This window comes from Bos indicus, chromosome 6 (genome assembly GCF_029378745.1).
Source record: "Bos indicus isolate NIAB-ARS_2022 breed Sahiwal x Tharparkar chromosome 6, NIAB-ARS_B.indTharparkar_mat_pri_1.0, whole genome shotgun sequence".
Classification (NCBI taxonomy): domain Eukaryota; kingdom Metazoa; phylum Chordata; class Mammalia; order Artiodactyla; family Bovidae; genus Bos; species Bos indicus.
The window spans coordinates 59266130-59290237 of record NC_091765.1 but is presented as its reverse complement, the minus strand read 5'-3'; the positions used below and the strand labels follow the sequence as shown (position 1 = coordinate 59290237).

Here is a 24108-nt window from a genome sequence, read left to right as displayed (position 1 = left end):
TCTTCCCTAATGGTCCAGTAGTGAAGAATCTGGAGGCATGGCGTGCTGCGGTTCATGGGGTTGCAAAGAGTCAGACACGACTGAGTGACTGAACTGAACTGCCAATGCAGGGGACCACGGGTTAGGTCCCTGGTCGGGGAACTAAGATCCTGCAAGCTGTGAGGTATGACAAAAATAATGCATTCAGCTTCCAGTAAGAGAAACTCCTGTTCAAACTAGTTTCATTAATAATTATATCTGACCAAACAGGAATTCGGAGAAGGCGATGGCACCCCACTCCAGTACTCTTGCCTGGAAAATCCCATGGACGGAGGAGCCTGGTGGGCTGCAGTCCATGGGGTCGCTAAAAGTCAGACACGACTGAGCGACTTCACTTTCACTTTTTACTTCCATGCATTGGAGGAGGAAATGGCAACCCACTCCAGTGTTCTTGCCTGGAGAATCCCAGGGACAGGGGAGCCTGGTGTGCTGCCGTCTATGGGGTCACACAGAGTCGGACACGACTGAAGCGACTTAGCAGCAGTAGCAGCAGCAAACAGGAATTGGGTTTTGGGGTTGGCCGATTTAGTCATTGGAAATGGGGCAGAAATCTCTGTATTAGTTGACTTTGTGATTAAAAACTATGTGCCATCTATCATTTTCACTTTTTCAAAGAATTTCATTTGTGCTACAGAAAGAAAAGGATCAGACATATTGAAATGGGCACATACCAAATTTTACATATTGCAGACTACTGATGCATTAACTTGTACCACCTGGTCAAAAATTTTGTATAGGCCGCCTGCCATGTCTGCACATTTAAATGCGCTTGCTTTTAATGCATCATTGTTTAGGAAGGTCAGAGCTCTGTCCTGGCCTTTCAAAATTCAGGCCTGCCCATTCTTGTGCAGTTGTACAAAGGACTATACCTACATCTCTACAGTACATGCTCACCACACTCAAATCTCTAGGAAGACCCAGATTTGGTCACATATTCTAGTCTTGATATAATTATGAAATAATGAGTGGAGGAATAACAAATTCAAAAGATCTAACATTTCTTGCTAATCACCTTTCAGGTTTTTGGAATATATTTAACTGGAGAGCATCCTGAGATTGCAAGATGTTTTAAATTTTTAAAATAATGTATTATTATTTAGCTGTACTAGACAGGATTTTTCTCAAGACTATGTAACCAAAATAAAACAAAGGAGTAAATGGACTATTGAGATCTGACAAAGACTGCAAACATTACCCATGACTCCCAATTTCACATCTGTATCAAAATAGCTTCATTTTTCCACTATTTTTATGAGCAGTTGTTACAAATTAAAACAATTCAGTTGTCCCTCTGTTACATACTATGTACGGTATGTAATAGGCACATTATATATATATGTATCAGTTCAGTTTAGTTGCTCACTCTGCGACCCCATGAATTGCAGCACACCAGGGCTCCCTATTACCAACTCCCAGAGTTCACTCAAACTCACGTCCATCGAGTCGGTGATGCCATCCAGCCATCTCATCCTCTGTCATCCCCTTCTCCTCCTGCCCCCAATCCCTCCCAGCATCAGAGTCTTTTCCAATGAGTCAACTCTTCACATGAGGTGGCCAAAGTACTGGCGTTTCAGCTTTAGCATCATTCCTTCCAAAGAACACCCAGGACTGATCTCCTTTACAATGGACTGGTTGGATCTCCCTGCAGTCCAAGGGACTCTGAAGAGTCTTCTCCAACACCACAGTTCAAAAGCATCAATTCTTTGGCACTCAGCTTTCTTCACAGTCCAACTCTCACATCCATACATGACCACTGGAAAAACCATACCCCTGACTAGACAGACTTTTGTTGGCAAAGTAATGTCTCTGCTTTTTAATAAACTGTCTAGGTCGGTCATAACTTTCCTTCCAAGGAGTAAGCGTCTTTTAATTTCATGGCTGCAGTCACCATCTGCAGTGATTTTGGAGCCCCCCCAAAACTTTTATGCTAATAAAATGCCATTTTAATTATTTTACATTGGGATAACAAAAATTTCACTTGACAAAATAACTCTTCTGTTAAGATGTTTCATTACCACTTGCCTACCCTGGGCAATTGTAGCAGCAGATTATGTTACAAAATCAGAGTCTGAAAATTAATCCATTTTTTCCCTGTGAAATCCCATGGACAGAGGAGCCTGGTGGGCTACAGCCCATGGGGTCGCAAAGAGTTGGACACGACTGAACACACACAGCATAAGGAAAGTGAGTCAAAATATATATGGCTCCCCTGAGTTAAATTAAAAGCTAACTTTCAAAGTTATACACATTATAAAAGAAATTAGTTCACATATTTAAAACTTCAAAACAGAACTGGCTATCCAAATTACATATTTTACCATATTGCTATCTAAATGCGTCCCTTGTGAGATGTGGTAGAAAAATAGGATTCAGAGTCAAAGGATGAATTTGAGTTCTACTACTTAGGAAAGAAATTCCTCACTCAGGTCATTACTATGATAGAACACAATCACCTCACCAGAGTGATGTAAGTTGAATAAAAGGAATAAGTGGACAGTGTATGTGATATAGCAAATATTATAAAATCAGACTTAATATTTTATTCTTAGGTTATATTTCCCCATCTTGGACAACATCATGGTCTTGGTTTCATAGAAGTCCTAAACAAGTAATCAATGTAGAATTATGTTGTAGGTCTAAAACAGTTGTTATGTATATGAAGGGTCTACACTGAAATTCTTAAGCCTTTCTAAATTATTCCAGTAATGTTTTTGCTAAACGGACATAATCTCAAGGCTATACTGTTTCATCACAGTGTCATTTTCCAGAAATGAAAGGTGACAATGATGTATAGAGGCTCAAAGATTTTCTAAGTTTTTAATGTATTATTTAAATTAATGATAAACTCTTACAAAGACATTTTATGATTATAACATAACAAGCAATTGTTTACTGGGACAAACAAGATATGCTAAAAGACGAATGCATTATTATAGTTAAATATGCATATCTTATTGACATTTTTCTTAAAACAAAAAAATTAGGATATATGCACTGAATTCTAGGCATTATACCATCACTTCTGTTAACAACTGGAGTGAAACTTCCAAAATTATCATGATCTTGAATGTCTCGTTAAATGTTACAGGGCTTTTGTTTTTCTTTTAGCCACTAGATTTTTCAGGAAAAATTCACCTATTTAGGAAAAATAAAAAAATATATTAGTATCAATTTTAGGTATAGATTTCAGAATAATTATACTTCTGTGTTTCCCTTTAAAGAAGACTTCTGTATTTATTGGTGTTTCCTTCTCAATTCTCAATGTCAAGTTTCTAACCCCACAGATCCCCCACATCTTTGGCTCTTTCCTCAACCATGACGATCATTATCCTTAAAAGACTTTTTCTATCACTACAATTTCTACCATTTTTATTTTGAGTAACTCAACATATTATAAAGGGTGACCCTATCGTATCTAAGGTGCACTTATTCTACTTTATGTGCATTTATTCTACTTTATGTGCAGTAGCTATTCCTCATCACTGATAAAGTATTGCTGTTGGTTGGCACGGTTATTTCAGAGAGCAATTCAGCTACATTATTAGCCTAGATTTGATATTTATAAAATGGAGACCTTGCTGCAGTTGAGCAAATTCATTTGATGGAATCTCTTTAACTTATTCCCCTCTAGGGCAGCAAGAGCTCTTCACTTATAATGGGCTTGCATTCTCTCCACACTCTAAGATGTGCCTGTGCACTAAATTAGCTAGTTAGAGGAGGGCACTTTCACTTTTCAGGTCTTAAGGTTCCACTTAGTCTCTGGCTGTTACACCACAGCTCAGTGCTTAACGCCAGAGCTCAGTACTCCAGGCCCAACATTATGAGGAGTCTGATGAACTTCTCTGTCATCTTAATGTTATTGTTTAGTCACTTAGTTGTGTCTGATTCTTTTGTGACCCCATGGACTGTAGCCCAGCAGACTCCTCTGTCCATGGGATTTCCTAGGCAAGAACACTGGAGTGGGCTGCCATTTCCTTCTCCAGGGGATCTTCTGAGTAGAATGCAACGACTGTGATGTGTACATAATCACCAAGAATCCCAAGGCTCATAACCTAGCCAAGTAATGGACAGAATAATCCCTGCTGTCCCATGCTTTATCTAAATCTGATAAGAACCTAACCATATTATCATCTGATAATATCCAAATCCATCTGAATCTAAGGCTTTGTTCTTTTACTGGTAATTTTAAAGAAATTTAAAAGTTTATAATTCACTTACTTATAAAAGTGAGAAATTTGCCTTACCAAAAAACAAAACAAAACAAAAAACCAACAAAAACTCCTTTCAAATGATATTATTCTACTTTAACCACCCTGGAAGTTGCTGTTGGTCCTATTCTTTATATATATTTTTAGCTTCCCAGCAGCACTGCTTGAAGAAGAATAAATCATTTATAATTATTGATTTCCAAAGTTCCCACAGTCTGTCAATCAGGTCAAATTCTTGGGTTTTATAACCAAGATAAGCTGTTGCTACTTCATTAAATAAGTCTTCAATTTCTTTACAGAACACACTGAATATTACACCTAAACGTTAATTTTTACAATCAGAATGCCTAATTTAAACATATCTAGGATTAGACTTCAACATTTAACAGTCATTAAAAAGATCTTTAATAGTATAACACAGTTTGGGTATACCCAAAAAATAACTATTTTGTTTATTCTTGTAATGGCCATTACCACATGACTTTCTCTCTTAAAAAGGCTTTTATTTTCATAAGTCAGCTCAAGCTATTTATCAAAATAAGAGCTGAAATTACAAAGGTAAAAAATCGTATTATAGCTAGTAAAATTACATTAAAATTCTGGACTAAACAGAAGCATGCCCTCCCATTTAACTTACCTGCTTTGTATGAAGAACGCACCAGGGGGCCACTTGCAGTATAATGAAATCCAAGTTCATTTCCTACTTTTTCCCAGTATTTGAACTTTTCAGGAGTAATGTATTCTTCAACCTAGATTTAAAGAATTAATTCTAGATTCTAGAATTTTCCGAAATCATTTTAGTTCTATATGAAAATTTACTTGTTGGCTACTTGGTCAGAACATGATGGTAGTGAATTACAGCGAAGGGAAAACATCAATTTTGTATTACACTAGCTATTCCAAAAGTGAAAGGATCAGTCACGCCTATAAGATTCCTAAGGATAAGATTGTGTTACTTATCTTGTATCTGCTGCTCAGCACTGTGTCTGGCACACGGTTACTACTCAAGAAAAGTTTTCTGAATGAATGAATAAATGTCTGATATAGAAATAGGGAGACTGGCTTTTCTTTCTTTCTTCACCTCTGGCTCTCATATAATTCTAAAACAAATCACAAGATTGGTAGGAGTGATACGAATGTACTTCCCAACTTAAAAGTTTTTTTCCTATAGGTCATTTTAGTAAGACAATATTGAGGGCAGCAAATAAGTGCCAGCATAGCCGCTTTATGCAGATAATAAAATGGAACTGGAACTCAGAAATATACATGGAACATTACACTAAAAAGCCAGCAGCTTCTGAATTCTACCTATAGAAAATAAAGATGTAATGCAAACCACCAAGAAACATTTGGCGACTTATGGTAGTTGTACCTTAAGGTGGCGCTTTGTTGGCTGCATATATTGTCCTAAAGTCAAACAGTCCACATCTGCCTCACGAAGTGCTACAGGAAAAGAAGCACACATTATATGAGCAGATTTTTTAAAGTGCTATCTGTATGCATTGCTGTAAAAAGTAGCTTTTAATTATCATTTGAATTTATTACTCTTTGAACCGATAACTGCAAGTTGGCCAAGGACCTTCAGGTAAAAGAAAAGCTTTTATATTTTAAAATTTAAGAAGCTCAAGAATTGCAAAGTAAACAGATTTAATAGACTAAAAGTCAAAAGCACACCACGTTATGTAACAATGCTATAAGTAAGCACTTTCTCAAAGGCCTGGATTCATCTTAGTCATCTTTGAGTCGTCAGTGGTTGACAGAGCTCCTGGTACCTGGCTGGCACTCAAAAATTGTCTTGACTGGACAAGAAAAGCAGACAAAAACCATGTTTTTAGTTGATGAAAGGGTAAGGAATAAAATGGGATGCAAATTCCATATTCTAAGCATCCTGTACATCATTCCATAAAGTTTTAAGAACACATTCTTCCTTTCCTTTCTATGCTGCTGTTTATAACCATATCCTGAATTTTTGTTCTCACTAGCACTTTCACTGAGACTATGGAGAAAGCATACCAGGTTTTCCAAAGTGGGACTCCTGCTATCACTCAAGTTAAATGGAAAAGAGTTTTCATTTTTAAATTTCTTTACCTTTCATCGTGGCATATACTTGCTCATCATTCTCACCTAAACCCAACATAATAGATGTTTTAGAAATAACATCAGGTCGAACCTCCTTGGCATGTTTTAGTACACGTAGAGACTGGTCAAAATTGGCCCGGGGATCACGAACTTTCCTTGAAAACAGCAGAGCTTTTGTCAGCAAGAATAACCACAAGCTCAACTAAGTACATAATTATGCAAGCAACCTGAAAGACCAGGAAGGTACATTCTGGACATCACGCTGCATCATATGGTTCAATGGTAGCATTTGTGTACAAACGTCTAACTGTTACTTTGAGAAAGAAAATAAGCCTTCACTAGGCCCCCAGTTCTGTTGACTTTTCAGGCCTTTCAAGCCTGGGGCACAGAAAATGAGAACAGAAGTAATGAATGAAGTAATTCAGTTTATGAATTACTCATTGAGAAACTAGGATTCTGAGGCCGGAGAATGAGTGATTATAAGGGTAATTGAGAGAAGGGGGAAAGCATGGAAGAAAATTTCGATACTGAACAAAGAAAAAACTGTTTAACCTGAACCATTTAAGAGGATTGAAACTTTTATGTTCATTTCTTTTCTAAAGACTAAGCTGCCCTCTGCTGGTAAGGATACAGCATTGACATTTCTTAGGTTAAAAAAAAAAAATGCATGATTCTGGAATTTTCACTGGAAAGGATAATGTTTTTTAAATGAAAACAGAGAAACTGGCACCCACTGGTGGTGGGATCATAAGATATGACAAGGCTGGAACAGACTGTGTGCTTGACTTCAACAGGGGACAAACCACCAAGTTTTAAATGGATAAAGGCCCAAAGGACACAGTTGCTGACGTTAAATTGCATTCATTTGAACTCTAATGTACCTTTCTTCTGTGTAACTGATCTGTTGTTATGGTTGCTATTTTTAATCAGAGACCAGTTCACACAGGAGGAGAGGGAACAAATTTATGAATTTAAAAGTAACCACAATACTGATAATAAGGAAAATACTTTTTGAAAGTATTTCTCCACTGAATTTAAATTATGCTCCCTAATAAGTTATGATTTAGCAGAAATTCTGGCTATTGTTTATTATACTTCTTTCTGTGATACAGAATAACGTGTAGAACCTAATAAAATCACTACCAAATGCTTTACTAAACTAATGAAAATGAATGTATAATCTTACCTGAAATTTTTTATTTTTCTGAAATATGAAGTTATTGATACAGAATAACAATGTGTAATTATTCCTAACTACTAAAATTACTAGGAAGAGTAAGAAAGCACAGTACCTACTTTTTTTAAAAGAGATTTAAAATACATCTGAATGATACCATTTTTTTCTTCAGCATCATTTACTGCATATATTATTGTCAAATGCATTGTTATATGTCCTTTTTTAGAACTACAATCAATTGCTCTTTTTTAATATTTTTGTTTTTGAAAATTGTTCTTTGGGGAAAAAATCCCAGCTCATCAGCACTTGCAATACTTTACCAAAAAAAGGAAAGCAAAAAAGATGCGAGTTATGTTTGTATGCGTATACCAAAACATATACACAAATGTATAAATATGCAAGTATATAGACACTGAGATGTAAGTAATTGATATTACCAGGTGGAAATATGGATGATGTTTATACTCTTTTTGTTGTCTATATTTTCTAATTTTTCTATACTAGACATATATATTTTTTTTAAAAATACATTTTTGTTTTAAAAAGAGAGTTCACTTTATAGAATTACAACATTCTCCCCTGAAAAAAAGTATAGCAGATTTGACCCTCCAAACTTCCCAACATTACTCAATACGTGAAATCACCTCTGTAATTCTGGAACTGTTTCTACATTATGTGCATATACATCTAATCCTGACAGGGCAACTTTTTCTATTGCTTTAAGATCTCCTCGGAAATCAGGGGTGAGACATTCCACAAGAATTTTTGGATTCCTATAGTGAAAAAGAGATAGGTATCAATCACAGTGAGGAAAAGAATTGACAAAACTTGCTCAAAACAGAAATCATCAGTATGCATTCAGTATCAGTTTCAACACAGTAAGCTTCAGAATCTTGCCAAGAACAGCACGAGCAGACAAGTGCTTATATATGAACTGCTAAATGAAAACGGTGACAACCTAGAACATCAGATAACATGTACACTGTGGTTAAACACATCTGCTTGCAAACAATGATGAGAATACATTTTGGGATTACAAAAACTTTTAAACTTTATTAAAAGTTGTTTGAAGAAATTAAAATATAAAGTATTAAATATAAAATAACTTAAATTTTTAAGAAAGTAAATTGGGATACCTCTTATGTGAATATAAAGTGATTGCCTTAATTTTGATTTCTTTTAAAATTCATGAATAATGCCCCCCTCCCTTCCTCTAGGTAAAATATTTCACAAGTGCTCTGGGCTTTAAAACCTATCTTCTGAGTTGCTGAGTCATGAGCTTTGCTTAAATGAAATACAAGCCAAACATTAATCTTTCTATTTATACTATGCATTCAAGCATTAAAGTATGAACTAGGTAATAGAGCTGTTCCCTTTGACAAGCAGTAGAAATGACTGAGAAACTAATAAACTTTTTCACAAACCAAACTGAGACTTTTTTTTTTTGGAGTTGTTTTATGAGAGAACAGATGTAGAAAGCACCACATCACACCCTCTCATGGATTCAAGAGATGTTGAAAGAACACATCCTATAACTCACTGTTTCATTGCAAGGAGGGACCCACTGGTAGTTTGTGAAATCAATTTTATGGGTGGAACAGCCAAACTTTTTTGAAATGAACTATTAAAAAAAACAAATAGAAAATATTGGGGGAATCAGGGCAAAAACATTTACTGAGTGTGCTAGGTGCCAGACTAGTTCTGAGCTATAGGAAATAAGCATAAACTCCTTTTTAAAGGCTTTTAAAATAAAATTTACATATTAATAAAATGTGAATTATGGGAAAATCCCCAGGGCATGTCATCATACAATTTATGATTATATATTTTAACAATGTGGGCGTTTATCTCATCCTAACTTCTCCTAGATGATGATTTATTCAGTTCAGTCCTGGGAAGACTTTAATTTCCAGCAGATTATAAGATGGATTTATAACCCCCTGCAAAAGGTTAGTAACCACTGCTTTAAGTTAACCTTAAAAAAACCTTAAATAAACTGAATTTAATATGGATCAACAAAAGTCCCTAAATTACACAAGCAAATGCAAAAACAAGTACCTTTCCTTTAAGTAAGATACAGTCTTTGCAAAGTGCTCAGCTCCTCCATCAGGCATATCTGGAATCAAGAGAATCCACTGCTTAAGAGGACGTCACAGCTTAATAAGTCTATTTAAGAAGAGGTAATGATATCGTACTAACCATCTCGATCCACAGATGTCAGGACAACATAATCCAGACCCCACTCTGCAATTGCCTTTGCAGTATTGTAGGGCTCATTGGCATCCAGTGGAGGTGGATTTCTTGCAGTCTTAACAGAACAAAATCTACAACCTCTTGTACATGTGTCACCCATCAACTAGAATAGAGATGTTACAGTTTAAATCAAATAAACAAATGATTTTGAAGAATATAATCGTAAGGGAATAAAACTGCAAGGAATGAACAAATTTTGACCCTGTTTATATGAAATTTTAAACATTCAAAGCTAAACAATATAGTTAAGGAATACAAACATATATGGTGAAACAAGAAAGAAAAGGAAACAATAAACTTAGAATAAGGAGTAGTGTTAAAGGAAAAAAAAAGGGGATGGGATCAAGAAGGGATGAAAAACTAATGTTCTGTTCTCAAACTGGAGGTATCAGGGTATCTGTGTATTGGTAGTCTTTATAACTTACACATAGGTTATAAAAATTCTTTTATATCTATTTAATTTTAACAAAAATGATGTTAAAAGAAACAAAATATTCAATTAACCTATCAATATGCAGATCTCTGTGGAAGTTAAACAGAAGGCATAGCTCCCTCTTGTTAAACAGATGAAAGAGAAAAACACATAAAAAGTTAGTAACGGGATTCCCTGCTGTTTCTCCAGGACACTGCTTCTGCTGCCATGGGTTACTACCATGCTCTACCCCTTGCCAAGCACAGCCACTGCAGATGTTTTGGAGCCACTGGAGTTTCAAAGCCCTATGGTAGGGGTTTTGATTTGAGGCAGAAAGCAATTCTTTCCCTTTATGTTTAACTCACTCAGAAAGAACTCACTGCAATGGTAATTAGGCCCATCATCTCACAGAATGTTACTGAAACAATGAAACCTCCCAGGAGTCACTATGCACCAATAGTGATCATGGAGAGCAGGCAAGGGATAAAACCAGAGATTCCATCAGGGAGTATTCAGAATAACTCCTTCCTTCAAGAAGTGATGCTGCATAACTTAGAAAAGCTCTCTGGCTGGCTCTGTATTATTCTAGAAGGAGCTCTATCTCACACGAATCTCCAGTTTCTCACGTAAATAGTCTCTTGCTGGTATAACTCATTTATAAGACATTCCTCAGACAAGTATAACTTTAAGCTAGACATAATTTAGATTTAACCCAATATTTCAATCTCTTTGTATGAATAAATATGGTAGACTGCACTGTTAATTCCATTCCTTACTCCATGATATTAAGACCGTACATTTTACCCATTGCCATGTAACTTGCAGAGCCCACCTTCTGAGGGAGGAACTTAGGCCTCTACTCCCATTGACGTCTGGCTTGGCCATGTGACTTATTTTGGCCAATAGAATGACAGCAGGCATGACCAAGCATAAGCCTCAAATGTGCATGGATGCTTGGCTTGCCCTCTTGTGGTCCTTCCATCCTCTGTGATAAAAATGTCCTTGGCAAGCAGCTGGTCCAAGAATAAAGCTCTGCAGAGGAGATCTGAGCCCAACCTACTTCCTGGAGTCCAGTTTAGCACATTCAAGATCAGATGATCATGGGCTAACTGAAAGGCCCATCAGAGGGAAATATAAATTAATAGAAGAGGTAGTTCAAGGTAGCACATAATTATTATATTCTATCAGGTAGATGGAAGAATCAATAACAGACTTATTCAGAGAAAGGTGAGATGGTAACAAGCTAGATCATTCCATCAAGTTTCCCCCCTACCACAAACTCATATGTAGCAAAAAATATCATCATATTTTTTGAGACTCAAAATGAACATTTGTAGGAAAAAGACATAAAACATTTCCTTTCGGTTTCTCAACTAAAACTCTGGAATTTGAGGGTGGCTTTACCATGATTGTGGCTGTGGCGGTAGCATATTCTCCACCTCCCCAACACTCTCCAATATTGGGACATCGAGCTTCCTCACACACCTATGAGCAAAAGGGAACTGAATACAATCAGGTTGAAAATATTTACCAATTGAGCAAATAAGTCATCAGGCATTTTATACTATCCATTCTTTATATAGTATGTTAAGAAATTCACTATTTGGAAATGCTGTTAAACTGCCAAACCACGCAGATATTAGGATTCTATTTTTAAATTAAAAACTATGAATGTATATGTTGCATATGTACAAATAAAAAAGTCTGCAAGGGTGTATGTTGAATAGTTAAAGTGGTATAACAAACATTTGAGATTTCATATAGTATGTTTCATATTTAATATATCCTTTCCAACAAGCATGTACTTAATTTGTAATACAAAACAAACAAAAATTCTCATTCCCTAAATGGCAGAAAAAAATTTTTTGGTTTGTACTATTAAATAAGTGGCTAAGAAATACAATTACTTTTTGCTTCTTTTGCAGGGAAAATAACTTTTAAATCTATTTCCATTACTGAGAGTAATGTGAAAACGCATTTACTTTCCTTGCTATTTTCAATACGTATTTTATTAATTTTCAAGTTATATATGCATAGAAAAATTATGTCTTCTGGTAATGAGGGATACTTAACCCTTAACAGTAAGTAAGAAAACTTACTGTGTGAAGATTTAAATTCCGCAAAGTGTTTTTCAGTTTATTATAATTTTTCCCCATAGGAATCTCTGTTTTTAGCCATGGAGGTAGTCTTAACCTGCAGAAAGCCAAAATAACTATACGTTAACAAATATGTTCCTAAATAAGCACACAGCTTTGAAGTTACTTTGCTCTATTATGATGACCAATTGGGAATTTTCCCCCTGTAATCCTGGAATGATTCTTTTAATTTCTGCCATAGGAGATAACAGAATCAAACTTAGATTTGCTCAAACCACTTTAGAAAACACTCATAACTGTGCCTATCAGGGCACTTTGCTCATGTCTTTGTTTTGCAAAGGCACAGAGGAATACCATCTTTTTTTTAAAAAAAAGAGCTTTTGAAACATCTCATTCCCTAATGAATAATACCGACAAAAAGTTCTGTATTTGTTCAGATTAAGAAGAGACCCCACAAGTGAAATTTCTGCTCTTCGATTTTGATAGGTGTTAAATGGAAAAAAATCTGAAATTTGGAGTAAAGACTACATATCCTCAGGTTTCCCTTGACTTCCACCCACTTGTAGTCTAGAAGTTGCTGGGTAAAGTATTTCCCAAAACAATCGGTGCTCTGCACTAAATTCTCTTACCATTCTTTTAAACTAAGGCATGCTATCCTTGCTAGGAGAAACAAGTTAGATCATCAGCACCCAGTAACAATGAAAACCTTATCGAAGTGTAACAGACTAATATCAAGGTGATAATCTTTGCTCTCTGAAGACACTTGTTGCTGGATGGACAAAGGGAGATGGTGGTGCAGGATGGATAAGTCCTAGCAAGGCTGTCAGAGGACAGAGAGAAAAGAAAATTTCACCTATTTGCCTATTCTATGTTAGTTATCAGTTCTTTTAATGATTTTTAGCTAAATTTAACAAGCTGATTAAAAATGTATTTCAGGGTTTGGTTATATCTGAAAATGATGCACTATGAAGAAATGGGATGTTAAAATTACCCCAAATTTTCAATTACCTTTCTCCTTTCTGGCGTTTTAAATTTCCTTTATATTCATCCCAGGTACTCTTGTCGGCCAGATTACCAGATATAAATTCTTGAAGGTCTGGTCCACTCTGTAAAAATTCCTTTTTTTCATCTGGCAGGAAACTTACTTCTCTGACAGGGCTGAATACATATCTTCCAAATACCTAAACAAAGGGTTCATTATGACATTTATTTAGTTTGCTGTTGTCACTAAGTCATGTCTGACTCTTTTGCAACCCCATGGACTATAGCCACCAGGCTCCTCTGTCCATGGGATTTCCCAGGCAAAAATTTATTTAGAAGAGTTAGTAATAACTTAGTTTTAACCTATTTACATAGCTAAAAGGAAGAGTAGCCAGAGACCTGATTCAGAAATTAAAATGTTAAACTATTTACAAGCTCTGTGTTGAAGCTTAGAATCTACGGTTAAGGAGGACCCAAAGGGAACAAAACAAAGCTAAAGAAGAATAGGAATTAACTATTTCTGTCTAGATTTAAAATAGATTTGGAAACTTCTGGAACTGGCTAACAAAACATGCCACATTTTATCCGTATCAGGACTAAAAGTCTGTCTTTCAAGTTTAAACTGCAATAACAGGAGAAGATGCTACAGATTTGAATTTTCTATTCCTGACGAGTCAAGGACGTTTAAGTAAAATCTGAAGTAAATTATCTCTGCCTTGGGCTTTGGATAAACACATGTGTTAAAACTTAAGAGGTTTAAGGTTTAACCCAGCTGATTTCAGAGAACTTGAAGTAGGGAAACCAAACTTACTACTCCAATTTTCTACGTTACATTCTGTGTTTGATCAAAGAAGTCACTCAATATATATTTGTTGACCAAAACAAGCCGTCAGCTTCTGGATCTGAACACACACATGGACAAGACAGCCAAAATACCATAAAACTCAAAGAGTAAAAAAAAAAAAAACAAAGTGTGCCTATTAAGATGCTGCACAATTGCTACTGTTCTCGCCCAGGTCTTCCGCTCAAGCTTACAGCACATATTTGGGTTCTAATTGCCCAAACCGGTGTCTAGTACAAATCACTGATATGCAAGGGGAAAAAAAAAAAAGACACCTCTCAGCGTCAGCCAGAGATACCTACAAACAAATCACTACCAGAGACTTAACTTCGCGGGGGTGTCTGAAGAATTAGACGATACCACACGAAAAATGTTTAGAACAAAACCTGGCTAGAAGTAAACATTCAATAAATGCTGGCATTATTGGACGCTCTAAAAGGATGGGAGCCCTCTACCCTACGCCCGCACCCTGCTTCCCCAGCCGCTCACCCGGGGGCCCACGGTGCGGACCGCGCCCCCGCAGCGTAGAGACATCTCGCTGTTTTTTTCCTAGCAAGGACGAATAATCAGTAATTCCCGGGAAAAGAGAAAAGGACAGACTGTCGCCAGATTTATGACAAGCTGAACCACCCTGACCCGGAGGAACTCGCGCAGCTCCGCGATTGGCTGCTTTAGTCTGGCGGCGTCGCGCACTGATGACCCTGCACGCAGACCTCATACGGACTATAAGAGCGTGATGACGAAAGACGCTCTTTCTTTGCCGCATCTACTGCGAGGTGAGGTGGCTTCTGTAAGCGGTGGGCTTTGGGAATCTGAAGCCATCGGCTCTGGGAAGGCCAGCGGCGCGGTTGTGGCCCTCGGGAACTCTATCTTGGTTGTCTCCCCACACAGCGAACGCCATATCAATTTGGTTGCGCTGGAATTTGAGCCCTGTACTGGGCTTTCAGGCCTACCCCAGCTCCTCAGCCTTGCCGGGATGGCGCCAGCTTGACAGAACACCCAGGGATGCGCTGAGCGGGGAGTTGCCCGGTTGGGCTTATAACGTGCGCCTGCGAGCTGCTCCTTCCGTACCAGGGCGCAGCGGGGACCGCTCTCGGTTCGGGTCCTCCCGTATTTTTGCCGGCGCTCTCCGGTAGGAGAGGAGCTCCGTGCGGTGGAGTTTGGTCGTTAGCGGCCTTCTTACCCCAGCTGTTTGTGTTTCAGAATGAAGACCATTCTCAGCAACCAGACTGTCGACATCCCAGAAAATGGTACGAGACTTGGTGTTTGCGTTTTTCTTACGTCTTTACTACATGCTCTATACCTTGTTCCGAGGCCTCACGAGTACGTTCTCTCCTAGTCGACATTAACTTGAAGGGACGGACAGTTATTGTGAAGGGCCCCAGAGGCACCCTGCGGAGGGACTTCAATCACATCAATGTAGAACTTAGTCTCCTTGGGAAGAAAAAGAAGAGGGTGAGTTTTTTGTTCGTTTTGGACACAGTTGCTTGTTTGGAAGGTTGTGATTTGAGAGTAACAAAATGGGTTGCTTTTCAAATTACTACATTGAGATTCTGTGTTTTAGCTTCAAATTGAGTGTCCAGAATTATAGCTAGTTTCAGTGTTGTTGCTTTAACAAAATTGGAAGATCAAATTCTGAACAAAGTGGATTAGAAAAACTCCTTCCAGACCAGGGTGCAGCGGAGTAGTAATGATTCATAGCAGATCTTAATAATACTGTTAACAAGTTTATTTTTTTCCTGATTGTTTTGTAAAAATCTTAGGGACGCAGCAGTGGGTCTTAAACCTGATAATTTTCCAGGATTGACGTTTAATGCAGCTTGTACCATACTTCTTTTGTTTCTGGGTTGTCGTTCCTTTGTGAAATAGTGTACCTGTAGTGCCTAGTAATAAAAATAATATGGTGTTTTTTTTCTTTTGGCAAGTCGTACTTTTTAATTAGGGCAAGTACTAGAATTTACAGTGATTGTTGTGAATAAATGGACTTTTTTCTAAGCCTGCTTATTTCTGGAAAGAGTTTTCTAAAGTTTTTTTGTTCTGTTACAGCTCCGTGTTGACAAATGGTGGGGAAACAGAAAGGAACTGGCCACTGTTCGCACAATCTGTAGTCACGTACAGAACATGATCAAGGGTGTTACACTGGTAAGCAGATTCCAGACTACTTTGTCTTGGAAGGGGGGGTTTCTCAGCTGTACTTCGTGTATGCAACATAAATGTTTGCTGCAGAGAATAGATTATGCATGTAATTTAGTGGTGTACTCGAGCTCTAGTACTTGGGAAGAGGTAATGTTGGCAGATGTGTCCAATAGGTCTTCATGGGTCTTGGGATTAAGTGTTAACGCGCACGCGTGCGGGTGTGTGTGTGTGTGTGTGTGTGTGTATACAGACCAGGTAGTCTTTGATAGTCTGCTAATGGTTTTTTTTTCCCCTACACAAATTCTCATTTTCAAGGTGCGTGTTTATAGAAAATTAACACACGGGGTAGACTTTGGTTTCTTGTTCGATGCCTGTCACTTCTACTCTTGTGGGGATAGAAAAAGGTGGATCTAATTTCTGAACTCCATGTCCATTTTCTTAAAAACATATCAGGGTAGGTTCCTTGAGTGTGGGTGCCATTGTATCCTTAATTCTTGCTATCTGGTATACCTTAGTAATTCAGTATGTTAGCCTCGATGCCCAAGATAAAGGGCTTTGGGGTTCTTTATAGGTGGTTTCTTTACCACTGAGCCACCTGGAAAGGCATCAGATCAGTCGCTCAGTCGTGTCCGACTCTTTGCGACCCCATGAATCGCAGCACACCAGGCCTCCCTGTCCCATCACCAACTCCCAGAGTTCACTGAGACTCAATGTCCATCGAGTCAGCGATGCCATCCAGCCATCTCATCCTCTGTCGTCCCCTTCTCCTCCTGCCCCCAATCCCTCCCAGCATCAGAGTCTTTTCCAATGAGTCAACTCTTCACGTGAGGTGGCCAAAGTCCTGGAGTTTCAGCTTTAGCATCATTCCTTCCAAAGAAATCCCAGGGCTGATCTTCAGAATGGACTGGTTGGATCTCCTTGCAGTCCAAGGGACTCTCAAGAGTCTTCTCCAACACCACAGTTCAAAAGCATCAATTCTTCGGCGCTCAGCCTTCTTCACAGTCCAACTCTCACATCCATACATGACCGAAGGAAAAACCATAGCCTTGACTAGACGGACCTTTGTTGGCAAAGTAATGTCTCTGCTTTTGAATATGTTATCTAGGTTGGTCATAACTTTCCTTCCAAGGAGTAAGCATCTTTTAATTTCACGGCTGCAGTCACCATCTGCAGTGATTTTGGAGCCCAGAAAAATAAAGTCTGACACTGTTTCCCCATCTATTTCCCATGAAGTGATGGGACCGGATGCCGTGATCTTTGTTTTCTGAATGTTGAGCTTTAAGCCAAGTTTTTCACTCTCCACTTTCACCTTCATCAAGAGGCTTTTGAGTTCCTCTTCACTTTCTGCCATAAGGGTGGTGTCATCTGCATATCTGAGGTTATTGATATTTATCTCGGCAATCTTGATTCCAGCTTGTGTTGGAAAGGCATAGGCAGTAGTAAAACACTTTGCATTAAGGTGGGCGCTTCAGTCCAGCAAAGAGACAACAGAAACAGATGTTTCAGTATACAGTTGTTATAAGGCTTGGTGTGGGTGATTTCATAAAACCTTGACATGAGTATGTGAGAACAGTTTTCAGTTTCCTTTGTCATGGAGGAGGAAGTTTTCCTCTAAAGTCTCTGTAGAGATTTTGTACAAAATCTAGGTACAAAGAGGGAGACAACCCTGACAAAATGTAAATATTCCTTTCAAAGGGGCAGTTCCTACTTGGTTTTCAGAGAAAAACTGGGTATCCTGTTCAAATTTCTCAGCATTACTAATATTTTCTTTATTTAAATCTAGGGTTTCCGTTACAAGATGAGGTCGGTGTATGCCCACTTCCCCATCAACGTTGTTATTCAGGAGAATGGTTCTCTTGTGGAAATCCGAAATTTTTTGGGTGAAAAATACATACGCAGGGTTCGAATGAGGCCAGGTATGATTCATAAAATTTTTTTTCTGCTTGTGAAGGCTTAAATACATTTTGGGTTAGTTATAACTAAGGTCAGATTATTTCAGAATTACCCAGTATGGTTAAAGTAGAAGTGTACTTAAAATAGTTCTTCTCTGATACATAATTGATGCTTCTAACATTGAAGCAATAGAAAATTTTAAAACTTAGTGCTCTTTGATTCTGCTTTTTTTTCCTATTGAACTGGGGGGGAATGGAAGGTCTTGCGCAAGGTTTGTGAGATCTTAGTTCCCCACTACGTATCAAATCCTTGCCCCCTGCATTGGCATCATGGAGGCTTTAACCACTGGATCAGCAGGGAAGTCCCAAAAAATGAGCTTTGATGAATACCAAATTATACAATAGAAATAAGAAATAAAATTGGATACAAAGCTTATTTATTTGGTTGAGTCTTAGTTTTTGTTTATTTAGCTATGGAATTCTTAGTCACAACATTCAAACTCTTTAACTTGTAGCATGTGGGAACTAGTTCCCTGACCCGGGATTGAATCCAGTCCCCTTGCATTGACAGCCCAGAGTGTTAGCTACTGTACCACCAGGAAGTCCCAGAAATACAAAATTTGCCCAGATAATTCAGATTCGATTACAAAACAGTTTGATTTGGTGTGTGGAATTGTAAATGAAGTTAATTGCTCCTTAATTTAAATATTTTAAATATTCTACAACTCTTATTTTATGTTGACATTATGTACATGCCCTCTTATATTTTAGGGGTTGCCTGTTCAGTATCTCAAGCCCAGAAAGATGAGTTGATTCTTGAAGGAAATGACATTGAACTTGTGTCAAATTCAGGTTTGTATGTTTACTGTGCATAATTAATGCCTGTAAAATCTTGTTTATCTAAATCCTGGAGTTGAATACCTAGTATTTGTTCATTTGGTGAGGGTTTTTTTTTTTTTTTTTTAATTTTTGGGATCTTAATTAAAAGCTATGAAGTACAGCAGGTGATGAAATACTTGTGATGGGTTTGGCTGATAATTGCCTTATCTTTTTCACCCTTATAGCTGCTTTGATTCAGCAAGCCACCACAGTTAAAAACAAGGATATCAGAAAATTTTTGGATGGTATCTATGTTTCTGAAAAAGGAACAGTTCAGCAGGCTGATGAATAAGATCTCAGGTGGGTTTTTGTAATATCTGTATAATTTGATTGCTTTCAGTTCAGTTCAGTCGCTCAGTCGTGTCCGACTCTTTGCGATTGCTTTAGTTGGGTCTAATTAAGAAACTTAAATGGTAGTTGTAGCAGAGGCAGAAAGTATGTTTTACATGATTGAGAATAAAACTTTTCTGGGCAAGAATATTGATGGAGAATTACAGACTATTTCTTTTCTTTTTTACAGTGATCCTGCTGCAGAAACAAGATAGATGGTTCTATGGACTCAGTTGTGATGTTTTAAAGAGACAATAAAAACTCTTGATTTGAGATTTTTTCCTACTGATTATCATTTCAAACTATTTGGCCAGTAAGCAGTTAAGTAAATTCTAGTGTGTTAAAAACAATAACAGAAGGAATAGGAGTGGTTGGTTGATTTTGTTGTTGTTAGAAAGATGTTGTTAGCAAGACTTAATGGCAGAGGGGGCTTGAAGGAATACCAAGGACATTTCAGGCAAGAGGAATATGGTTATCGTGGGAAGAACTTTCGGAGATGCCCTGAAGGTATCTAATTTTGCAGTGGCACAGATTTGAATATTTGTGAAGCAAATGCCTGAGTCACAGTAACTGAAAAAGCAGCTGAGAAGTGATACTGTCTTAGTAAGAATTAAAAGATGGAGTTAATTTGTATTTATGATAAACATGGTTGCTGTAGTCTTAAGGTTCTCTCAGTTATACTCAGATTTCAGCCACATGTATATCCTAGTCTTTGATAGCTTTAAAAAAACTTAAGAAACGTTCCATGTGTCATACTTCAGATATACTACTATATAGTACAGTAGGGTTACCCCTAAACCTGCAGTCTTCCCCTATCTCATTTGTTAGAAACTCTAACCGTGTGATTTCTCAGGCAAAACATTTAACTTTGTCTTACATACTGTGTCTAGTCCATCAATAAAATCTGTGGGCTTACTAAGATCTTGGTTTAAATAAATGGAATTAATTTTATATTGAGTTAATCATTGGTTTGATAACGGTTAAATTTTTGAGACATGGGTGAAATTGTAAATACAGATTTTGCTTTGAATTGTTTTGAGATGAGGTTTGGGGTAGGCGTTGGATGATTAAGTTGTCTTTTCCTTTGAGTGACTTTTCAGTGAAGCCTGTTTTGCTCATTCCTCATGTCCATCCTAGCACACTCTGCTCCAGTTTTTGTCCATAATGTTTATAATGTAAGATTAATAGTTTACTTTGTTGGGTATTGATTATATACTTTTTTCCTGCTAAGAGTCTAATCTTCATGGGGGGGTGGTGTGACCTTGTCTACCCTGGGATATTCCAAGTTCTTAGAACAGTGTCTGTCATATAGCTATTTGCTGAGTGATTAGTTCCCACATTGCCAGGGAGATTGAGGTTGTGGAGATTGAGTAATAGTAATGGGCCTTGAAATATGTTTTTAAGGTATTGACAGAATTTTAAAATTGAATTTGAGGGTTGAAACCTCCAAGTGGCAATGTTGCAGAGGGATAAAGGTGTTAGTGTTAAAGAGTGTCAGTATATAGGCAGTGGTAGCAGCAATGGGAGTGTGTAACACCAGAAGTGAAGTGTGGAGACTTTAAAGGCTAGCTCTTGGCAGTCTGGTTGTAGCTGAGGAGTTACTTCAATTTAATAACTTAGATGTGGTAAAGGAAAGTGTAGTTCTCCCCAGGGAAGCTTTCCGTGTTTTCTGTTTACCATGGATGAGCATGTAAGTGCATCCTCAGTTTTGAGGTGTAGCAGTCTACATTTTCTAATGAGAAAACATACTTGGGAGTAAATTGCCCAGTTGGCACAGTTTGGGAGGATGGAGGGAGGGGGTGTTGGCAGAACCCAGTTAAAACACCAAACATTCACATTCCACAGTTCTTAAGTTGAATATAAATAATCAGCATAAGCCAGTTTATTTGGAATAAATTACATTGAGAATTAAAACATCTAGTCATAATTTACTGACCTCAATTTCCAGAGGCTCTTTAAAACCATAATTGCGATATTTCCATATATATCAGACTTGGTGAAAGGGTTGTTGAACTGAATGTGGAGAATGCAACAATATACAAAGTGAACTACATTTTAAGATGTTCTTCAAGTTTCGAAAGGTAAATTAAAAGATCCTGTCAAAAGCTGCCAACAGTTCCTAACTGACTCTTTATGGTTTTATTTTTTAATTAAAAAAAAAATGTATTTGGTAATGCAGGGTCTACGTTGTGGCAAAGGCTCTTTAGATGTGGTATGTGGGTTCTAGTTCCCTGACCAGGGATTGAACCCAGACCCCCTGCATTGGGAGCATGGAATCTTAGCTACTGGTCCACCAGGAGAATCCCCATGTATGATTTTAAAATGAATTTAAGAAAAACCTGAAAGGTATAACTGAGCATGAGCCAGATTAAAGTATGTACCTAGGGACTCATGTATAACGATGGCTTAAAGACGAGTAAAATTCCCAGGTGGCAAAAAAGGGAGGACAGCATTGAATTAGGGACTTTACTATTGATACCTTATCTTCCCTGGTGGCTCACATGGTAAAGAATCTGCCTGCAATGAAGGAGACTCTGTGAGATCCCCTGGAGAGAAGGGAAGGGCGACCCACTCCAGTATTGCCTGAAGAACCCGATGGATGGACCATAGAGTTGCAAAGAGTGACTAACAGTTTTCACTTTGTGGCAAGGTGACAAGTGTAAAAGATACATTAAGCACTAAATGTAAAGACTTACAAACTGAATACAAGATAATATAATCAAAACAGGAAAGCAAAAATCTTAATTCCAAGTCTGTTCTTATGACTATGGATTTATTTTTCAAAACCTTGGATGTTGATGAGTTGCTCAATTGATACTCTAGGATTAAAAAACTAGTTACTGTAATCATGTATAGCCTCAAGCCTGATAATCAGATGAAAGTTGCTCAGTCGTGTCCAGTCTTTGTGACCCTTTGGACTATAGGTCTTCAGGCCAGAATACTGGAGTGGGTAGCTGTTCTCCAGTGGTTCTCAGAGAAATATAAAAACTTCTTGGAAAATAAAAGCTGCTAAGGTTGGAGGAAGGATGCAGTTGGAACAGGGAGATAAAAACATCTGAAATTTTTACTATTTGAATTGGCCAGCCAGAATATTGATGTCTTAACCACTTTTGCATTTGTTTGAATTGACTAATTGTGTTATCTGTATCTTTGAAACTTAATGCTGTTATCAATTAGTATCTCAGTTATGCAGGAAATAAGCTTTCCTTTGACTCTGGAAGTCAAACTTCCAGAGGAGTAGACAATAGGTAAATATTGACTCACCTAAGGAAAGAACGGATATAAATGGGTTTAGATTTGGGTTTTCTTCCCCCCAACATTTAGAATACAGTGAATGAATGTTAAGAACAGAAATCAAAAAAGTCAAACTGCAAATTCAGTTTTAAGGATTCACTTAATCCTAGCTTCAAAGGTTGCAATGTAAGAATAGTTTACTCAGGCCGCCAATATTCTGAATTGTGTCCACAGTTGGGAGGTGCCTTGTACACCTTGAGAGGTCCATATGTGCTTATGTTAGATCAGTGAAGGACTTCAGGGGAAGAGAACAAGTCTCATGGGATAAATGGTAATTTGATAGCGATAATATAAAAAAAATCTTTATATCTTAGAATGTTTGCCACATCTGTCACCTCCTAAGATTCAGTTGAGGAATAATACCAATTTGAAGAGGTTGCTGTACTGTGAGGTTGAATGACTTCTCTGTCTTCACAGGCAGTTGGGTTTAGTTCTCTTTAATCTTTGTCCTCTGATGTTTACATGAGTTACTGGAAACTAAATGTTATTTTTTTTTTAATTATCTGATAAAGGATCTCATAAAATGAGATGTTTTATAAATGCTCAGTTTTAATTTCTGTTGAGAAAAGCTGAGGGATTGATGTGCTTAAGAGTGTATATATAACTGGCTATAGACAAACACTACTTCTTAACCCTATTTTTTTCCATTTGAGAACCACCCTGACCAAAGGGGAAAGCACCTAAAAAGTGACAGAATTTTATCACTGACAATCTCCACTGTGGAGTCTCAACAAAGTTGTACTTCCAAAACAATTTCTTTTACCATAAATAGCTACTGGTATGAATAGAGGAAAACTAGAGAATAATGATAGGAAACGGCTCATCAAACGCCATGAAACAACATATCAGATTATCTTCACAGGCTTACTGTCTAGGGAAACCTTTACCTTAGATCCAAGAACTGAATTCACTGATGTCAACACCTTTTAAGGGAAAATTTGAACCAAACAATGGAGACCGAGATTGTCATTACCTTGGCTATCACTAAATTCTCAAGTTGTCTTTTTTCTACAATATAGGTGTATCTTCTGTAAGTTACCAGTATATGGAACTGGAGTGAATTTTTAAACTTTTCCATCCTGCAGACAGAAATAAGATCAGCTTAGCTAAGAACTCTATTGTGGCCTTTCTTTAACGGTATGTGCTGTGAGTTCTTTGCTTTCCAAATTTTTCTTCTTTTTCGCTTATGAAAAATGGTAATTGATAACAGTAGAACCAGGGTGGAGAAGAAACAACATCCAAAGAATATCAGCGGTTTCTTCTGCACAAGAAGCAAGCAGACAATACATTCCGTGTTTCTCTGAGCCTGGCTGCATCGAGGACTACTGTTCTCAGAAAGGAAGCCATTGTCGCTGATGAGTTTGTTGTAAAACTGGATTGAGGATTTAGCTTTGAAATCGGGTGTGAAGAATCCAAATCTGGGTCTAGATTTTTCTTCAGTCAGTTTGAATACATAATAGCCTTTGATTTTGATTTTATCAATCAGGTATC

General features: G+C 37.5%; 3 protein-coding genes across 4 annotated transcripts in view; 1 reads left to right on the top strand and 2 right to left on the bottom strand.

Moving 5' to 3' along the window:
* Nucleotides 1–2842: 2842 nt before the first annotated feature.
* Nucleotides 2843–14739, bottom strand: LIAS (lipoic acid synthetase). Of its 2 annotated transcripts, XM_019962604.2 has the most exons (11): nucleotides 14576–14734; nucleotides 13273–13445; nucleotides 12268–12361; nucleotides 11573–11653; nucleotides 9703–9859; nucleotides 9562–9619; nucleotides 8148–8276; nucleotides 6336–6481; nucleotides 5620–5690; nucleotides 4885–4996; nucleotides 2843–3174 (listed from the first exon to the last, which is right to left on the bottom strand). In XM_019962604.2, the coding sequence occupies exons 1-11, from the start codon at nucleotides 14618–14620 to the stop codon at nucleotides 3122–3124; spliced, it is 1119 nt and encodes a 372-aa protein (XP_019818163.2). In that variant the 5' UTR covers nucleotides 14621–14734; the 3' UTR covers nucleotides 2843–3121. The 2 variants fall into 2 exon arrangements, with proteins under 2 accessions (XP_019818163.2, XP_070647418.1); XM_070791317.1 differs by lacking the exons at nucleotides 9562–9619; nucleotides 9703–9859; nucleotides 12268–12361 and having other exon boundaries at nucleotides 14576–14739.
* A 418-nt stretch (nucleotides 14740–15157) lies between these two features.
* On the top strand, nucleotides 15158–19596 carry RPL9 (ribosomal protein L9). Its single transcript, XM_019962603.2, has 7 exons — nucleotides 15158–15336; nucleotides 15426–15541; nucleotides 16133–16228; nucleotides 18006–18138; nucleotides 18886–18966; nucleotides 19179–19293; nucleotides 19514–19596. The coding sequence occupies exons 1-6, from the start codon at nucleotides 15291–15293 to the stop codon at nucleotides 19283–19285; spliced, it is 579 nt and encodes a 192-aa protein (XP_019818162.1). The 5' UTR covers nucleotides 15158–15290; the 3' UTR covers nucleotides 19286–19293; nucleotides 19514–19596.
* Nucleotides 19597–21176: 1580 nt separating this feature from the next.
* KLB (klotho beta) overlaps nucleotides 21177–24108 on the bottom strand; it is a 34495-nt gene continuing 31563 nt past the window's right edge. The window contains exon 5 of the mRNA XM_019962602.2: nucleotides 21177–24108. Within this exon, the coding sequence (XP_019818161.2) occupies nucleotides 23720–24108 (389 nt within the window). The 3' untranslated portion in view covers nucleotides 21177–23719.

Excerpts from the sequence above, each read along its gene's own strand:
- LIAS (XM_019962604.2), bottom strand. The coding sequence starts at position 14,620 with ATGTCTCTACGCTGCGGGGGCGCGGTCCGCACCGTGGGCCCCCGG. Across the intron at positions 13,446-14,575 it reads TCCGCACCGTGGGCCCCCGG|GTATTTGGAAGATATGTATT; the intron begins GTGAGCGGCTGG and ends CCCTTTGTTTAG. Across the intron at positions 9,860-11,572 it reads CCGCCACAGCCACAATCATG|TTGATGGGTGACACATGTAC; the intron begins GTAAAGCCACCC and ends TCTCTATTCTAG.
- RPL9 (XM_019962603.2), top strand. The coding sequence starts at position 15,291 with ATGAAGACCATTCTCAGCAACCAGACTGTCGACATCCCAGAAAATG. Across the intron at positions 16,229-18,005 it reads TGATCAAGGGTGTTACACTG|GGTTTCCGTTACAAGATGAG; the intron begins GTAAGCAGATTC and ends ATTTAAATCTAG. Across the intron at positions 18,139-18,885 it reads CAGGGTTCGAATGAGGCCAG|GGGTTGCCTGTTCAGTATCT; the intron begins GTATGATTCATA and ends CTTATATTTTAG.